This window comes from Leuresthes tenuis, unplaced genomic scaffold, assembly GCF_036924035.1.
Source record: "Leuresthes tenuis unplaced genomic scaffold, fLeuTen1.0.hap1 SCAF_2, whole genome shotgun sequence".
NCBI classification, from domain to species: domain Eukaryota; kingdom Metazoa; phylum Chordata; class Actinopteri; order Atheriniformes; family Atherinopsidae; genus Leuresthes; species Leuresthes tenuis.
In genome coordinates this window covers 5,161,920-5,181,565 of record NW_027325356.1, presented here as the reverse complement: position 1 = coordinate 5,181,565, position 19,646 = coordinate 5,161,920, and the positions used below count along the sequence as shown (strand labels likewise).

At 42.2% G+C, this 19,646-nt stretch overlaps 1 protein-coding gene across 1 annotated transcript in view; it reads left to right on the top strand.

The window, feature by feature from the left end:
* LOC140302323 (sodium/potassium/calcium exchanger 1-like) overlaps positions 1-19,646 on the top strand; it is a 30,422-nt gene that overhangs the window by 2,063 nt on the left and 8,713 nt on the right. Inside the window, exons 3-8 of the mRNA XM_072381155.1 lie at positions 664-746; positions 833-926; positions 1,676-2,656; positions 6,670-6,807; positions 8,671-8,779; positions 16,388-16,509. Of these exons, the coding sequence (XP_072237256.1) occupies positions 664-746; positions 833-926; positions 1,676-2,656; positions 6,670-6,807; positions 8,671-8,779; positions 16,388-16,509 (1,527 nt within the window). The remainder of the gene's footprint in view (positions 1-663; positions 747-832; positions 927-1,675; positions 2,657-6,669; positions 6,808-8,670; positions 8,780-16,387; positions 16,510-19,646) is intronic.

Genomic DNA, 19,646 nt, shown 5'->3' with positions numbered 1-19,646 from the left:
AATCACACATACATATATATTTCTATGTATGCACATAGTTTTATTTTTTTTAAAACACTCTTAATTCATCTTTTATCATCATGATATTGTTGTTTTAGGCCTCAACATAAATTTTCACACTTTGTTTAAATGGATCTTTTATTCTAAATGTCTCACTGGATGGGACAACTTCCACATCTATGTTCCTACATTTCACTTTATTAGAATCACTTCAGGTCATTTCCAACGTTTGTTTGCCCAATTTTAATCTCAACTAATCTCTGAATAGAGAAAGAACACCGTGCACGTGAATATGGACTGAAGGTAGAACATAAAGTAAACTGTTTTGGTACAATTGAGTTATTTTTCCTGCTTAGTTTTAGGATTGTACAATACTTAGGTCACATTTAGCAGTATATTTTTATAAGGCTCAGTGCAAACTCTGTTCACTAACCCTGATAAACTGGTTTATTTTAGTTGTGGACGCTTTTTTGTGCTCGTGGTTAATGAGTTAAACCGGTAAACAGTTCATTATTAAAGAACCCCCCTTTTTTAAAAAACATGGCTTGCTTTGTAGCCCAGAGAAATGCAGTCAGTTCGCCTCACTGAAACGACACCTGACCACTCCCAAACTAACCGAACTCGTCCCGTTGGCCCCTGATCGGCTCATTCTGTATCCAACAGGGATTCCGAGGTTTCGCCTCAAACTGCAGCTGCGACAGTCTGAACGTTGCTTTACTGACGCAGCGTTATGATCGAAAGGGAAGGTGAGAGGTGTTTTAGCACTTCTAATCCTCTTAGCAGCATTATGCTGAGCTTCGTTCAAGCCCTGACATGCGGTGCGCCCTTGTAGTTTCCCAAAAACCGGAGTCAGCATCTCTGAGTCCGTTGCGCGCAGCTGGAGGGACGGTCCGCCGCGGCGAGGAGCCGAGCAGCCGGCGGTACAGGTAAGACCCGCAGCACCACTCACGGCACAGCTAATGCCTGCTTTTTGTTGTCTTATTGAACATATATTCGAATGGTGAAGGAATATGGATTAAACATTTTGAATCGACCTTGCGTCATAATCCCCGTTATCCTTAATTAACCCTCAATTAAACCCAACACGCTCCTTTACGCGTAGATTCGATGGCTTCATCAACTCTGAGATCTTAATTCACCACTGTTTAAGTTCATTTATGTTTTATCAATGACCACTGACTGCACGTGTGCATTTTTTTTCTTGTTTCCGTGCGCGCGCTCTTGTTGTAACGCTTGATAAACGAATCGGGCTCATTTTGTAATTAATTGCGTTTACTTTGATGAATGTCCGGTTTTTCTAACCGTTTTAACACGTTTAACGGGTTTCTGTTGGCTTATTTTTTGTGAGAAGCCAAAGCCTGAGTGATTATGTAGCCATAGCAACAAGTGGCTGTCTGCATCCTCCATCACCCCAACAAACACAAACCTCACTCCAGTAGATTGGTCTAATTGTGCAGAGACGGCATTAAACTGTGTTGATGTTCACGATAATGTGATTTCCAGTCGTGCTTTTCTGTTTTCAGTCTCCACAGGTTGAAGCTGGCTGTTCTGAAAGATGAAACACGCTTTGTCTATGTGTTTATTCTCCATCAGTGGCGTCTTCTGGCCACATAACAGCACAGGAGTGAAGATGGAATAGCAATGCATCTGACATAACTTCCTGTTTGGAGTCCAGACGGTGAACATGCGCTCGCCTCAGAGGAGGAGACTCGGGCGCAGTCGCGTCCTCTTCTTCATCTCAGGTGTGCTGCTGTGTTTCTTCTACACGCTGACTCTGAAGGCCAGGCTGCTGCAGACGCAAGCCTCCATCCAGACCGATGACGCTATAGGAGCAGAGGCAGGTGCTGATGATGTTGTGGAGGTCAACATTCGGGAGGTGATAGCATCCAACCAGACTGAGGAGGAGACTGTAGAACATGAGAGCACCAAACCTCCTCTGGTGGTGATCGTCAACAGGACAGATATTGAACAATGTATCTATGTAGATCCTCAACCTCCCAAACCACCTCCGACTCCTCCACCTCTGACCACCACAGCTCCTCCCCTACCCCCAACCCTGCCCCCTCACAAGAAGGGTGACTACCCAGAGGACATCTTCTCAGTGGAGCAGCGACGGCAAGGCTGGGTAGTCCTGCACATCATCGGCATGACATACATGTTTGTCGCTCTGGCCATCGTTTGTGACGAGTTCTTCGTTCCTGCACTTGAGGTCATCACCACCAAGCTGGAGATCTCCGACGATGTGGCGGGGGCCACCTTCATGGCAGCTGGAGGCTCTGCCCCAGAGCTCTTCACCTCCCTGATCGGTGTTTTCATCTCCCACAGCAACGTGGGCATCGGCACCATCGTGGGCTCAGCTGTCTTCAACATCCTGTTTGTGATTGGCATGTGCGCCATCTTCTCCCGGGAGATGCTACACCTCACCTGGTGGCCCCTCTTTAGGGACGTGACTTTTTACATCCTGGACCTTATCATGCTCATCATCTTCTTCCTGGATAACATGATCCTGTGGTGGGAGAGCATCATGCTTTTGATGGGCTATATAAGCTACGTGAGCTTCATGAAGTTCAACAGTCAGATTGAGCAAGCAGTCAAAACCCAGCTCAACAAGCACATGAATATCGTCAAGGTGTGGACCGCAGAGGAGCCGGAGAAGGTCAGTTAACACCACATCTGGACACACAACTGGGGTAGTTATTCACAGTCACGGGTTCTCGCTGATATCATCTTGGGAATGGATTTAATGCACATTAACACATATATTTCCCATTGATGTTGCAAAGCATATTCCAGTCTGAACATATTTCTGTCACAGTTAATTAGATCATGACCTACAAACTGAAACTGCAGTTTCAACCCATTACAGCCTCAAAATGGCACCTTCACTGACTTTTAACCACAAATTTCCCAGTTTCAGTCTTTTCCCAACAGCTAAAATAAACAAACTAAAACAATTAGCCAGTTGATGAGCTCATCGTACTCAAAGATGAATGTTTTCTGATTTTATTTGACGTACATATGATGGTTAAATAATCATCTTTAAGTTTTCTCTTGTTTGAGTGACATTTGCCAAAAACACTGATGCTGATGAGAAGCTTTGACACTTGGTTGGTTTTTGTTGTTGATGATATCAATGAAGAGAATCACCTGAAATGTTGAATTTATTAAGAAGTGATTTAAAAAGATTTTGTCCAGCAGCGTAACGACTCGGCACCGGGCCCCTACGGTCAAAGGGGGCCCTGCCCACCATAATTAATGATGATTTTGTGCGTTTTCAGTCTGCGCTCTGCCTTCCCGTTGCCTCTTCTACTACCAGGTTGCCATTCGACATTTCACACACCAACTAAAGCATTTTAATCAACGGTAAAACCTCAGAATAACACGAGGTAACCTCAGTAGCGGGTAAAATGATGCACCTTCAGAACAATTAATAAGAAAACGCTCTACACGGAGTCTGGAGCGCCACAACAGATGCTAAGCTGCGCTTCCTGATGGTCGTCTGTTAAACCTGTTAGCTTCAGCTGGTGGGCCCTGACTTAGCCTGTTCTGTCTCATAGCTCTCCCCCAAAACCCACTTTTGGTTTTGCTCTCCATATCGTGTGTCTGTGGGACTGTTGCGCAATTTTACGCATGGTCGCATTTTTTGAACTCCAAATAATCCAAAACTCGGCTTTAATACTTAATTCATGATCACAACATACAGTCTATGTGAGTTAATTAATGTTATGGTTGAAAATGTGAAAGTGCTACATTACAAATGAATATTATCAAGTATGTGAGGCTGTGACAAAGAAAGCTTGGCTTGTTGGTGAGTTACAATGACAGAATCTTTTCACATAAATTTGGTTACTACTTCCTGTGAAGTCCCAGTGACCCCAGGCCCTTACACACTCGTACTTGTTGCATTATTAGAACTATTATCACTAAGTTACTCCTGTGATTTCGTCCCTGAAAAAGGGTAAAAAGAAACCAGACATAAAGATGGATACTGCCCCACAGCTACAGATGTCTCTGTTGAACTTCCTTCCACACACACAGTATGTTTTCTGTCCTTTCATCTCCACATGGTTGGCACTGCCGTCTGCTCAGAGACACTGAAAAGGGGGACAGTGATTTGTGGGTCTGAGCAGGTGACAGCCTGCATTTGTGTAAAATCCTTTGATGATGCTGAACTGAAAGGACTCCAGGTGTTGTAGACAAATGTAACTCTGTTTCCGCCACAGCCCTGAGATGCCAGCGTAACATGCGTGATGAAGACGATGGTTATTTAAAATGACCCCGGACAAAAGAAGCGAAGGCTCATTGCTTGCAGAACACCTGCAGACTTGACAACATATTTCTGAGCCTGTAATAAACATGCAGAACTGTGTTTCAGTGTTTTCAAGTAGCACTAGTACATTCTCCAATTAGTCTGAGGCATATCTGCAGTCAGCATGCACTCCCTTAGGAATAACACGAGTGTAATGAGGCAGGATGCAACATTAGGGGGTCAGAATGACTTGAATTTAAATATCCTCCCATATGCACTTTTGTCCAAGAAAACGACTTCAAGTTGAGCTTTTTTTTTATTCCAGATGTGTTTCATGATCTACTGTTGAATCTATGTGAATACATACAGCACACAGGGCGGCGATAATCATGTTAACGTGTGTATAAAACATTTTGGTGCTTTTATGAATAAACGTCAGAACAAACAAAAATAAAAACGGTGTATTTCTAGAGCAGATTTTGTCTTGTATGTGTGATAGATTTGGATGCTCATGTACCACTTCTGACATGTTGTTGATATAAATTGCTGTAAATGAATGTTTATTAATGATACATCAACTAGGTCGTCCTTTGTTTCAGTCATATTAGAACATCAAATCAAACCATCGCTTCCACGCTGACATCTGCTGTTTTAGTTAGTTTTTTAAGATCATTTATTTGGGTGAAGGTGAGATTTAGACCTGTGATTTGCCCACAAAGATGGAACTGACTTGGATAAAGAATTGTTCGTTGTTATGCTGGTGATGGTGAGGTTCATCGCAGGTTTGCAGCCAAGAGAGTTGGAGTGATTAGTAACACAAGTGCCAACAGAGAGGGAAAGATTAAGCTCGCACTCAGCTACTTTTTAACCTTACTAACATGTCCTTAAGATGTTTTTTTTATTTTTTATGACTTATTAGACATTTCATTGTTGCTGAGGATTTCTGCTTTGAATCTGCAGAAAGTTGTGTTCAGACAGCTCAGATAGAAGGTTGGAGGAACCGATCCTGACTACTTATGGGATGGACTTTATAGCTAATTTGCATGTACTTTGAGAAACTGATGAAGTAAGAATTTTGCAGAAGCTAGAAGTTAGCAAGGGGCTAGTAAGAGCTGAGACTGCTCGGGAAAAACGATCGGGCGCTAGCTGCTCTCTCCAGAGAGATGTGAGTAGACAACATTAGCATTATTCAAAGGAAAAAGGTGTAGCTGCACCCAAGCTATTTTAAGACCACGAGGTTTTCACAGCACGTGAAAGCAGAGTTTTTAAGGGATTGATAGCTGCTGGGGTGGATCTTAAGGGGGGACTTTGTATCACAGAAGAAGTTTCATTGGGGTCTAAAGGCATCTGTCCTTGGAGCCATTTATATTTGCACGATTGTTCAGATCAGGGATGTCAAACTCCGGTCCTCGGGGGCCGCTGTCCTGAAGGTTTTAGATGCTTCCCTGCTTCAACACACCTGATTCAGATTAAATGGATCTCTTTGAAAGATTGTTAAGCTCTGCACAAGCCTGCTAATGATGCATTGATCTGAATCGGGTGCGTTGAAGCAGAGAAGCATCTAAAACCTGCACGACAGGAGGACTGGAGTTTGACATCCCTGGTTTAGATGAAGGGTGCCACAAATAATAACGTGAGCTGAGAGAGAAGTTTAAACCCAGTTTAATCTGATCTATGAAATTAGAATAATATTGTGATGTGATTTAGTATCTGCAGCTCCTATACTGACCCGTTAAACACAAATTTCAATCGATATTATTCAATCTAAAGGCAGCTGACCTGCTTAAAGCCCTGGAAAGATAACCCCCTGGACCTCTAAATTAGGCAGGTTTGCTTTGTGTTCGTTTTATCAAACTTTTTCATCCCGCCATGTTGACCAAGACACCCTGAACGATGAGATCTCAAATCCAAGCGGGACCTTTCTGGCTTAAAATAAGAAGAAACACAACCTAATTTAGCAGTATGAACCACATAGTTAGTGTCAGCAGAAATGATGAAGGTTTAAAAGCTGGATTTTGACACGGCGCCACAGGAAGAGGTAATAAAGGAGACACGACAAGGCTTAAGGTTTGTGACATGTTTATTTTGCTGATAGCGAGAAACTCATTTAAGCGTGTAGTTTTAACTAGATTACTGAATTATTGTAGTCTTTTGTCCTGTCTAAACAGATAGTCTGGAAATGTCCCACCACTTCACTAAGAGATTGTTGACACAGACAACAGATGTGATATCAGTTTAGAGAGTTTCAAGCCAATCTAAGCCGTCAGGATTGAATTAAACATGTTTTGTTGTTGATAATGGAAGGCAGCACATGCATCCGTAAAGCACAGTCTGTCACTGAACAGTGTGATGCCAAATAAGTTTTTATATGTATGTTTATGTGTAGTAGATTGAATGGCTGACTCTGACTCACTCCACAGGAGAGTGAGGCTGCACCTCCTCCTGCTGCTCCATCGAAAGCTGAAGATAAATCCAAACCAGAAGTCACACCTCCTCAGAGCGGCCCTCAGTGCAACAACCAGCAGCCAGAAACACAAGAGGAGAAGGCAAGACTCAAGGTGCGAAAACCTCACCTACATGTTCACGTTCCAGACAGGAGTTACACCGGTAATAGAATCGCTGCATATATGTCAGAAGCTGATAAAACTCTTCATTATAGAGGGAACGAAGAGTCCTTTTTCATAGTTTTTTAACAGCAGTTTGTCTCTGGCTCACTTTGCTAATCTAACCGTTCTTAAAAAGAGATTCTGGTACAAGAAGGCAGATCTGCTCGATGGCCACAGTACATGGCATCATGCTTAAGCAAGTGAGTCAAGCAAAGGCAAACAGATTGTACAGTTTGTCCTGTTTGCTCTGCATTGCTTCCATCACATCTCCTGCAGAAGGGGACAAAGCTTTGCTGGGATGTAGTTTAAAACCAAAATCAACACCTGTAGATGGTAAAATGGCATTGGAGAATTCACACCAACACCACACCAGTCACACAACTTAAACAGATTCAGTGAACCTGTGAAGCCTGAATGTGAACAGAGGACATGCAGGGTTTCAGTGTGAGGAAGGGAAAGATGTCACCTGGAAGGACCCGCTGGTAGCCGAAGCTAATGAACAGCCTCTCAACGCTAAATGTGTTAGTTTGACACTTAAACAGAATCTTTTTGTCCACTAAACAAACATACCCACATGTGTTAGGACACTAATATGTCTCTAAATTTTCATACTTCCATGTTAGATCAACACAGGTTGATCATTTGTAACTGCATGTCACAGTAAACGGAGCTCTGAAAACTGAAAAAAGCTCCTTTTCTAACACATCACAAGGTGGTGGGTGCGTAAAGTGCTGAAAATGTTTGCTGTCACCATGGAAACAGAGTCCATCAGAGACGTTTCATGGTGGACTCTCAGCTAATATGGGACACGCGACTTAGCTTGTCGTGATGGATCTTCTCTCTCAGCCGGGGACGTATGAAGAACCGTAAAAGTACACTTTGGGGTTCGGAGGGCACTGCTTTGGTTCGCGTTAGGAAAAGTGAAATGTGTTTCTCCACCTCCTCACATGCGGAGTAGCCCCGCCCCCACCTTTCTTTCAGTGTTTGTCAGCAACAAGCTGAGCTGCACTTGCTTATAGCTTAATTTTATTGTTGCTAACTTTGCAGCTTAGCTTTTCAAAGAAGCAACCCCCCCCTTATATGAAGTGACAAATCTTGTGCAAACCATGACTAAACTCCACTTAAGTGTCGCTATTGTGCACAAGCACGCTGATGAGCACGTGGATGTGCTTCATCTTCGTCGACTCTCTCTGCAACAACAAAGCTGCAGTCTGATTTTTCTTTTAAAGCTATTTTTTCATTTACATGTCAATATCCAGTATGCAGCTGCATATTTCAAAGCGGGATGGAGCTGCTATTCTTGTTGTTTATTTGCACAGCTGTGCTTTGTTGAGCACGGGAGGAAATCCTCGAGGGGTTTTGATTTAATCACAGTCATGAAATAATTTATCCATTTAATTCACAGCACTTGTGACATCATATGTGTGGCATTGAATTAAAGTGGAACATTCATCCCAGTTCGTATGAAATGTTGTTTTTTAGCGTATATCGCTGTTCATCCTAAAAATACGGTGGCGTTAATTTAGGTTCACATCACCCAGCCTTGCTCTAGATAATCAGTATTAATGCTGGTGATGCTGCTACAGGCAGGTTGTAGGTGCAGTGGCTCCTAAAGAGGCCCTCAAAGACAGTTTCAACAGTAGTTACATAAAAAACTAAAGCATTTCTTCCTCCTTTGACTGGCTTTGGGGTAAGATTGAGTTTCTTAAAGTTTACTCGTGTCAGACACTGACAGATGGTTCTGTGTAAACTATGTGTTTAGTGCAAGTTAAATGCTGCAGTCTGATGTTTGACCTTTTCTCTGCTGGTCTGTAGCTGCGTCCCGTCCTGCAGCGAGGCGGCAGCTCCGCTTCCCTCCACAACACCTCGCTGCGGAGCACCATCTTCCAGCTGATGATCCACACTCTGGATCCTCTGGGAGAAGGTATTTCACCATAGTTTCTGCAAGTTTTTAGCCATAAATAAACTGTAAAATTTCCCCCTTTGGCTCTTACATGTAAAAGAAAAATCTTCACCGATGGGACTCTTAGAGGTTGGTTTTGAGGCTCACCTTACGAAAAAACAACTAAAAACAATGCAGCTTACTTTTACTCTTTAATGAAAATGTATTAATTTTACAACACAATAAAATGTCTCTAAAACAAAGAAGGATAAAAGATGGAGAAATACTTCAGATATATTGACTGTTAATGCTTCATTCCTCCTGTGTTGCTTTTATTGCCAATGATGGGGTATGATTATAGAAATATTTAATGGTTAATGCGCTAAAGTAACCAACACACAGCAGGCTGCTTATTGATCACTAAAACTTATCTGTATGAATGATTCACTCTGTTATCTACGATGTATTATCTGTTAAACTGGTTAACAACTTATAAACCCTTAAATCTGCCAACAACAGATTTTCACATGCTAAATTATTGCTGGATTATTTTTCTGTTGAATCAGCATTTCCTCACATTGGAGAACTTGGAACAGTCAAACTTCTGATGACTGACTAAATGTTGCAGCTTCACGCTGCAGTAAAGCCGGCGGTGACTCAGCTTTGTTCGTCCTGTCCTGTCCTGTCCTGTAAGTCAGGACAGTGGTGAGATGAACGAGAGCGACCTTCAGTCTGCCCTCGAGCTCCTCGCTCTCACAGCGCTCGGCCACCACTGATCCTTAATCAGCTTTTCAATACAGGCTAATAAAAGCTGGATAAGAGCCGGTGTGGAGCAGACCAAGCTCTTTATCTAGCAGTGGGACCCCAGCAGAGACCAGCTTCCCGCAGCTGGACTGTGCGCTGAAACACGAACAGGAAGAGTAGGCGCTTCCTGATAAATAAACCCGTGATGTACCTGTGTTCAGATTTTAAAGTAATCAATGTGCTGCTGTGGATTCCAGCTATCATTAGCACAGGGACTCAGTCAGAGGCTTGTGGTTTTAGTATGATACTTACATTAAATTCAACTTTATTGGGGACTCATAAGTAATTTATAATGGAATAAGTTCTCAGTTCAGTCCAAGTTGGACAAAGATTTCACAGAAAATGTTTCAGAATGACTAAATAAATCTGTTTAGATCCATTAAAATAAAATGACTTCATAATGAGGACACCTATGGAGTTTTCAACCACCTCATCACAGGGATCAGAAACACTGACTAACAACTTGATTATTTTCACAGCTGCATATTCGGAATAAAGTAAGAACCAATAGACGAAAGGTTATTTATCGTTTTACCCCGTTTAGACGCGGGATGCATCTGAGGTTTAGTATCGGCCAATCCGATACGATACAGAAAAACAGCGTGGAACTATGGTAATAAACGGTAAGTTTATAAGATAAACAGATATAAATGTACTGATTTACTTGTTTATTTAATATTTGAGCACCAGTAAAACAATCTTAACCATGAAAATATAACAAGTGTAACTGGTTCAGTCGGTGCAATTAGGGATTCAAAATCCAGTGTAAAACAAAATATTAAATGATAAAGGAGCTGAAATTGAGAAAAAAAAACAATAGCTTCACTGGCTTGGTTGGTAGACTTTCAAAATAAATAGCAATCAGCTCTTTATGTAGTTTAGTGCAAATGGGAATTAAACATCCGTTACAAAATCATCTGAACAAAAATATAGCTTCTTTAGCTTGGTAAAAACTTTTTAAAAAAGTTTAGAGGGTAAGTTTTTTTCACCACTAGGGGGGGCAGAAGGCCCTTGGATGAGTACCAATGCTGGACAGGACAAGGGGGAAAAATAAATTTAAAATTGGCCGATATGGACCGGTCCATTGTCACCGATACTCGATCTCAAATTTTCTTCAATATCGGTACCGATATCCGATCCAAAAATCGTATCGTGCATCCCTAGTTTAGACCCCATTCAACGTTGCTTTTCAGACCTGCTGAAAGTCTTTTCAGTTCTTTGATGCGTGGACTTATCCTCCAGCAGAGGCTTTTCCACATTTTCCTGCCAGAGGGAAGAAATCCCTGCTTTCGTATTGTTGTAAATCAAAGAAGGCATTCCTGCTCTGATGTTGTCACCTACATGCCTTTGGTGCGGTACGTGTCCACAGTTGTGCAATATGATTGTTTGTTGTATGAAAACAGAAGCTGCTAATGCTGTAACTTTCAGTCTGACCCGGTGGTTTAACGGCTTTAAAGCAAAAATCGAGACCCAAAGAGACAGAAGTTTGTGTGTCTTGTCACAGTAACATGAGGCCTTCTGCATCGTCATGTTGGAGCACCGTTTCTATGATAAATTTGAGTTTATTTTACAGTTTCAGCTAACATATGGATCCGGTTCGGGCCCAAAACTGGCATCTTGCTTGGATTAAGTAGGGCCCTGACTGTCGGATCCAGGTTAACAAGTGTGTCCGAGCTGGTTTTGAAATGGGACCACTTAGTTTTAACTTTGCATAAAACCCTTATTAAAGCCCTAATATTGGAACCCTTGGAGAATCTCATATTGGGTCCATTTTTATGAAGATTTAGTACCCACATGGGCCTCATGTCTGAATAATGACTGATTTCAGGAACCGTAGTTAAAAAATGGCCCAACGGAGCTAAACTTGGTCGAGTTTAACCTAAACTATCAGCAGATTTTATGGCCAGAAATGTTTTAAAAAGTAAAAGTCAGGTGGCCCCGAAGTTAAGTGTCTGTGGTTTCCATCCTAGAAGCAGCCCTTAGAGGGGCCATTAAAACCCCCCGAGCGAAGAAAATCAGCGGAGGTAAGGCAAAAAAGATCCTGGCTGTGGTGTTTCTCAACGTGTGTCACATTTATTTGTTCAAGGTGATTCAGATTCACTTCTCCACTGTGTTTCATTTGGTGTCAGATGGATTATCATCCGTTCTCACCAGCTTGTTATCTGATTAAAAGCATAAAAAGTTATTAAAAACCAATGAGCCAAAACATTACAACTTATGAGTGAACATAATAACTTTGGTCATCTTCTATAACATGCACAGTGAGATGTGGGATGGATGCGTTCATCCTCACAGTCAGTCCTCATGAAATCTGCAAACTGGGTGGTTTTAACGAGGTTTCAACACCCAGCTGTGGTCAGATTAACAGCAAACCAGGCTGGAACCAGTCTGATCCACTCCCAGCTTACACAGTTTAAAAAATGAACCACAGAAGTCTTGCTGCCTGATATGGAAGGACTTCTTCAGAGGTTTTCATGGAAAAAGGATGTAATGTTTTGGCTCGTTGGTGTACTGCAGGTTCGTGCCACCTTTGTTTACTTCAGTTTGGAGAAATTTCAGCTGAAAAGTACATAAAGGACGATCCTTTGCCTTTCGGGCTTCACTGCGAAGCCTTTCACGTGTTTCCTGTACAGATATTAATGCATATTGAAGGAGAGTTGCATGATTGGAGGTGACTGTTAATGTCAGATACTTTCTGTTGTGCGTCTCTGCTAATCAGAGACGTCCTTTAATGGTGATGTCAGAGGGGAGGGGCTCGTGCAGAGAAAAGGTAAGCTGTAAAAACGCCGCTTCTGTGTCGTGTCTTGATGCTCCAGCTCGGTGTTGTCGTCAGTCTTTGTGTTTGCAGTGGATGTTTCTCTTTGAGTCTGCATGGAATCGTCGCATGTCGTTTTGCTTCCATGTTGTTTGGTCGCACACGGACTGTTGTTTGTGCAGCTTCTCCTCTTCGTTTCTGTCTTGTTATTATCAAACAGATGTGAGTCTCAAAGAAGGTTTCGGCTGCATCATCTAAAGGCTGAATATAGGAAACTGTAACACTTTTCACATCAGAGTTAAACGCTTTTAAAAGTGTTGATATTCTAATTTCATTGTCTAAATAAGTGTTGTTCCAGCACTGAACAGAACTACTGTGCGACACAATAACTTGTGTTTTATGGAGGCTCATGTCTTTTGTTCAATTTAAAGGCATGACGACGCAAAGCTGCATGTGCAAAAAGAGCCTCTCAGATCAGATCTCACGTTAAATTTGCATGAGTGACGATTCTCTTAATTGCAGCAAGGAACAAAATCAAACCTTTGATGGCCCCAGTGACAGAAAAACTACAGAACAAGTCACTTCACCTCCACGCCGAAGGTGAGTCGTACGTTTAAAATTTAACAAAAATGTGTTGATCTGGATCAAACCTTAATGAAGCAGCCAGCTGAGCTGCCGCCGCTCTAGAATATCAGCAGCTTCACGGTAACCAGAAGTCAGTGTGTCAGGGTTCAGCGGTTTCACTTCTTTGAATGGAGCGACGTCTCGTGTTGAGTTGAATTCTGCATCCTTTGATTTGCTGGTGTGGCTTGCAGAGGAGAGTTGAAAACAGCTCAATCCAATGTGGCAGTTTCACCATCGGGCCCTTTCACCATCGAGCGTTGGGCATCGCTTCCACGTGAATCCCTCCTTGGCGTTGTGTTGTTGAGTGAAAGTGTGCGTCCGCTGAAGAGAGGCTGCTGCACAGGCATCGACCAATCGGATTGTGTGATTGACCTAATGACTGCAAGTAGATTCTCTTTTTTTAAATTAGGCGGGCTTGTCATGGAGCTTGTCATCATTTGTATTTAAGTGACACTGAGTGAACGAGTCGAGGAAAAGATCCTGACTCTTGGCTTGGAAGCGTTTAAATATCGCTGCATCAAGTAAATCTTCATTTCTACTTTAAATCTGGTTCTGTTGTTTGGGTAATTGTTCGTACAGCTGCCACAGAGTACTGCTAGTGGACGGTTCCACCAGGCGGCACACCACCAAACTCACACTGAACAACACTTTTAATGATAAAACATGTTTGTGTTTGGAAGAAAATAGCATCACAGATGCCATTTTATGGCCCTTAAATCAAGAACATCAGATATCTGGACACATTCTCCCCTTCGCTGCCTCTCCAGGTTACCTCCACATTGCATCATGCATGCACAGCGTTGATAAAAGAGGAAATCCTCAACCTTTGTGCTGCACTAACACAGTACCTGGAGTAGTTTTCCACTTTGTTGAATACATTTACACAAATGTTACTGTTGAATGTGTGATGGTGCTCGTCTTTGCAGTTGAATAACATCACATGTGCTCCAGTTGAACACAGTAAGTTTAGCTTTTTCCAGCCTAAAACCAGATAAAAAACAGGTAGTTTCTTTGGGCACATGCTTTTAATCTAACATTACCTTCACTAATGTTCAGCATCTGTCACCACCAAGGCTGGGTCCTTGTAATTGATCCCTGGTCCCAATTAGTGCCTCAAACTAGGTTTCTGCCTGCTTTCACAGCACAGGAGGGTCATGTAGAGGCTGTTCCTTCAGCTTCTGGAAACATGCTAACACTTTATGGCCTGATGCAACATGTGAAACTTTTACCTTTCAAGCCTGGAGCAACAAACACGTCACATTTACATTTTTAGGACACAAAATATTGTAATTGTAGTCCAACGTTATTTATAAAGCACATTTAAAACAACGGGGTTGACCAAAGTGCTGCACAGTCAAATGAACACACACACACACACATATATATACATAAAGAGCAGCAAAATAAGTAAAACAACAACTAGAAATAAGAGTTCCAACAACTCAAGTTGTGATAAAAGTGAAAGAACAGTGCGATTTTAAAAGAGATTTAAAAATGGGAAGAGAAGGAGTCTGTCTAACACCCTAAACATCAGTTTGGGAGCTGTTTCTACCAAATATTTGAGATAAGCATAAGGCCAGATGATCGGCAGCCCTCAGGGACAGAGAGGGACCTGGTGAAATATGGTCACGCACGTGCACTTAAAAGGTTAAAAGGCGAGCAGCTAAAGGCGTGAAAGGGGAGCCTGGCGAACCCCAACATAAACTCAGCCTTAACTGAGTGAAACCTGTCTGTACAACGGCACTAATTAAATAATAAATATTAATATATATGTATAAATAAATATTGATGAAGGCAAAGTCGGTAGCTTCTGTTTCTGGTTTGTTCAGAGGTGGATAAACACTGGGTTAATTCTCCTTTAAAATGCACATAAGAGACTGCATGTTGCCCCCTGAAAGGGTGTTTTGTTCATTCAACACATGAATTCACAGCTCAGCCACGCTCTCCTAACATCATGGATGATCTTTCATCGGTTACTGTTGCAGATTTTTGGTTTGATATTCCTGTGATGACAGTCGGAGACGGTTTGGAGCTGAAGGAGGTCGTCCTCTGCAGTCAGCGCAGCCTCTTGGCCCCTGTGTCTGTGCATTGCATTATGGACTAATGAGGTGCTTCAGAGTCTGGGGTGCACGGCAAAGAAGGGCTGCGCTGATCCTGGAGAGGCCTCAATGAGCCCGAATCAATCAGCCCCAAGGATTAACATGCAGATTGGAGGCTGCGTATCTGTGAAGCGTCCCCACCTCCTTCAGCGGAGCGCGTTTGTCTTGGAACACTCGAATCACTCCCACTCGCACTTCATACCGGCCCACACATCGGCTCGTCATCGTAACATTAAAGGGTCACAGATTCTAGTTGATTCTGTAGAGATTTACTCCAGCTAAAAGCCACCGGTTTGGTGATCAAATGCAGCAGACAGACCTGTTGCTGCATCACATCTGCAGATACATAGTGACTCCAGAAGTGACATAAGAGCTATTTTGCAGCATTTGACTGGTATGTGGCTGCTTTTTATTGGTCCTCTCAATAGTTAATGTATTATTTCCCAGTAAGTTGGCTTTTTGGGGGGGTTAGCAGTATAGTTTGGCAGACTTAGCAGACCCCATTTTATTAAAAAAACTCAGTCACAGTGAAGAAGGCAATGCAGAATGTCAACGTTTAAGTCCCTAAATCCCAAAACCCAACTGCTCCGATACAGAACTGAGTGCACACCTGTTCTGGTTTAGTCTGTACCATTTAAAAAAAAAAAAAAAAAAAAAAAAAAAAGATCTACTCACACACTTACCTTAACTCAAACAAATTAAACATTATTAAACTAATTCATTTACAAACAGAAAAAAGAACAACCAGCGCTGGGCCGGGTCCTCCCAAACACTAAGGCTCACACAGAGGGTCAAACCATGTGAAGTATGATCAATAAAGCTAAAGGAAGCGACTCGTGACCCTATTTGCTGTAATCCCACGAAAAGGCTTTGGTAACTGTAACATAACACCAACACAAACCGACCCAGGAGTTGTGTCCGTTATCCCAAAATACAGCAAAGAGAGCCGCTGATGGTGATGATCAAAGTGAAATGTCTGCAGCTCTCTGAAATATACGCATTGATTTCACTTTGGTTTAAGCCAATATCTAAACACTGTATATGTCTCCGAGTCAATAATGACCAAACTTGAGCTAATTATACAGTTTAATTCATCAAATGACACAAACAAGACACCAAATATTTTGCTGATGTTGCTCTCGGTGAGTAGATAAGCAAACCTGCTCTTATTCTGCCCCAAAGTGGCTGAAGAGAACAGAAATAAAAGCTTTGGTGTTCTTTTTAAAGCATATTTACAAAATGTGTCGCATATCAAAGAAGCAGAACAGCCACATAACACGGAAGCCTGCAGATTTTATACACAAACATGAGGAAAAGTGCTCCTATTTGCTGTGTAGATGACTCTCATTCTGTCTTCTTTCCCTTTAGACGAAGATCAGAAACCAAAGTCCGAGGAGCCCGCCGCTGCTGGGTCACCAGGGGGCGCCGCCGCTGAGCCGTCCACCTCACAGCCGGCGAAGACAGAGGAGGAGAAGGCGGAAGAGTCAAAGGTGAAGCTTTTCTCTCAGAAGTGTTGAGAAAGTTGAGATTTTGACTTTTTTATTTTGCTTTTCACTCTGTTGGAAACGATTATGTCTGAGTAAATTCTCCCAATAAAGATGAAACAGCGTCTTCATCCTCCTGATATGTTCTGTGTTTCAAACATTACTTCTTAATTACAACTTCACTCCTGGGGAATAAGAAGCGCAGATGAGCAGATGGCGTCAACGTTTCCCTCGACTAAAACCGTATTTCTGCTTTTATTAACTTCCCTCGCGACTCGGACTCTTTCTCAAAGACAGAAAACGCGGTACCGTGACGGATGAAGTTGGTTTTATCTTTAACCAACAGCGGAATGATCCTATTTCTTCTGATTTATTTGAGCTCTGCTCTACAATCTCTTTAAAGCTGAATCAGGTGTAACACTAATGTTATGCTGTGATGCGTGTTCTGAATGTTTATCGTAAATCACGAAGACAACAGGCTAACCCGTCTTTAATATGACAAAACAATCTTAGAACTAATAACTCAACTGTGAAGGTGTCACTTTGGGCTCGTTTTATTTGCACGACATGTTGAATCATCAATTTATTTCTGAATTTGTTGATTTATTTTGAATTTGTTGGTATGAATGTATGGCTTCCCTTTTCTTAACTAACCTATTTAACTCTTTTTTTAGTTATTTTTTAATTGTTTATATGTTTTTCTTTTGTTATTTTGTGTTTGACTTTCACATTTTCTTTTAACTGATGCAAACAAACTCAACAAAGCTCAGTCATAACGACTCTATGAATTACTGAGAAATAAAGCGTGATGAACTGCACCGAACTTTGGTTTTTAGCCTCTTCGAACCTCTCGGTAACAGAGGCAGGAGGGGAACATCCGCTTTGATCCAGCCCTGAGGAAGTGTTCGCTTTATTTTGTTAACCAGCTGGTTTATACAGAGTTTGTAGATGTGCATATGCACTATACTGCCAAAAGTATTCACTCACCCATCCAAATAATTAAATCCAGCAGTTTCATGGCCACAGGTGTATAAATCCAAGCACCTCGGCGTGCTGCAGACTGCTTCTACCAACATCTGGGACAGAATGGGTCGGGTCAGGAGCTCAGTGACAGGATGCCACCTGAGCAACAAGTCCAGTCGTGAAGTTTCCTCTAAATATTCCACAGTCAGCTGTCGGTGGTATTATAACAAAGTTTGAACGACAGCAACTCAGCCACGAAGCGTAAAATGACAGAGCGGGGTCAGTAGATGCTGAGGTGCAGAGGTCGCCAACTTTCTGCTGAGTCAGTCGCTGCAGACCTCCAAACTTCATGCGGCCTTCAGATCAGCTCAAGAACAGTGCTGGAGAGCTTCATGGAATGGGTTTCCATGGTAACTGCATCCAAGCCATACATCACCAAGTGCAACGCAAAGCGTCGGATGCAGCGGTGTAAAGCACGCCGCCACCGGACTCCAGAGCAGTGGAGACGCGTTCTCTGGAGTGACCAATCACGAGTCTCCATCTGACAATCTGATGAGGAGTCTGGGTTTGGCCGTTGCCAGGGGAACGGTACTTGTCTGACTGCATTGTGCCGAGTGTAAAGTTTGGTGGAGGGGGGATTATGGTGTGGGGCTGTTCTTCAGGAGCTGGGCTCGGCCCCTTAGTTCCAGTGATAGGAACTCTGAATGCTTCAGATACCAAGAGATTTTGGACAGTTTCATGCTCCCAACTTTGTGGAAACAGTTTGGGGACGGACCCTTCCTGTTCCAACAGGACTGTGCACCAGAGCACAAAGCAAGGTCCATGAAGACATGGATGAGCCAGTTTGGTGTGGAGGAACCTGACTGTCCTGCACAGAGTCCTGAACTCGACCCGATAGAACACCTTTGGGATGAATCAGAGCGGAGACTGAGAGCCTTCTGTCCAACATCAGTGTCTGACCTCAGAAATGAGCTGCTGGAAGAACGGTCAAAAACTCCCATAAACACACTCCTAAGCCTTGTGGAGAAGCTTGTCCAGAAGAGTTGAAGCTGTTATAGCTGCAAAGGGTGGGCCGACGTCATATTAAACCCTTTATTAAGAATGGGATGTCACTGAAGTTCACATGCGTGTAAAGGCAGATGAGACAATACTTTTGGCAACATAGTGTCTGTTTATTTATATACACAAAGGAAATAGTTCACTTTCGTGGACAGATGGATGGATCGATCATTTGCCGTGTTTCATACTGTTTTATCATTAAATCAATCAGACTTCATTACCTTTCATACCAACTGATTGTTGCACAGTTTGTTCGATAAAGTGTAAAGAAAAACATGGTAAAGACAATAAAAAGATGCATTAAAAAGCCCCCCCACCCCATCTTACCCCACCTCCAAAGCTATAAATATATATGTTATAAATCTTGTAGATTTGCTACAAGGAGCTGATAAAAGTTAGAGATGAAATTCTAAAAGAATATTAACAGATTAGAAATTAAGTCAACAGATGAATTAGAATAGATGTGTCGATAACACTTATTTACAGTCCAAGAAGTTAAACTAAAATTCATGGATTTGTAGAAAACAAGTAACTGAGCTGAGCAACATTTATATCTTAGTTATTTTATGGGATTTAAATGGGAATTTCTCATGACTTTTATCAGAAAGCCTAACAGTAGAAAGTTATATAAACACGGTGTCCCTCTCCATGGCAGTCAGACCTGCATATATGAATAAGAATGACAAATAAAGACTAAATATACACCGATCAGCCAGGACCGCATTAAAGCACCATGGGCCCCGGGGCTAACCACTTTCTCAAGGCCCTCCATGCCACCACCACCAGGAATACATACTTATAATACATAAAATAATGAATCACTGCAGTATAACTTTGACTGTAACAAAACATACTTTTAATGTCAAAGAAACTTACATAGCTCTACATATCTCTGTACAGAAATTGAATTCACATACTCATATGAGCGCTTTGTTAAGTTCTTTTAAAATACAAAGTAGAGCCCTGCGCGGGACTGTTTTCTTCACCCCGCTCCTGCAAAACTTTGAGAATTTATGCCCGCACAATAATAGAAATGCATTGATTTTGTGTCTTCTCCCGCAGGAGAAAACACGTCATTTTAAAGGTTATTAATGAAGAGATTCACGGACAATTGAGAAACT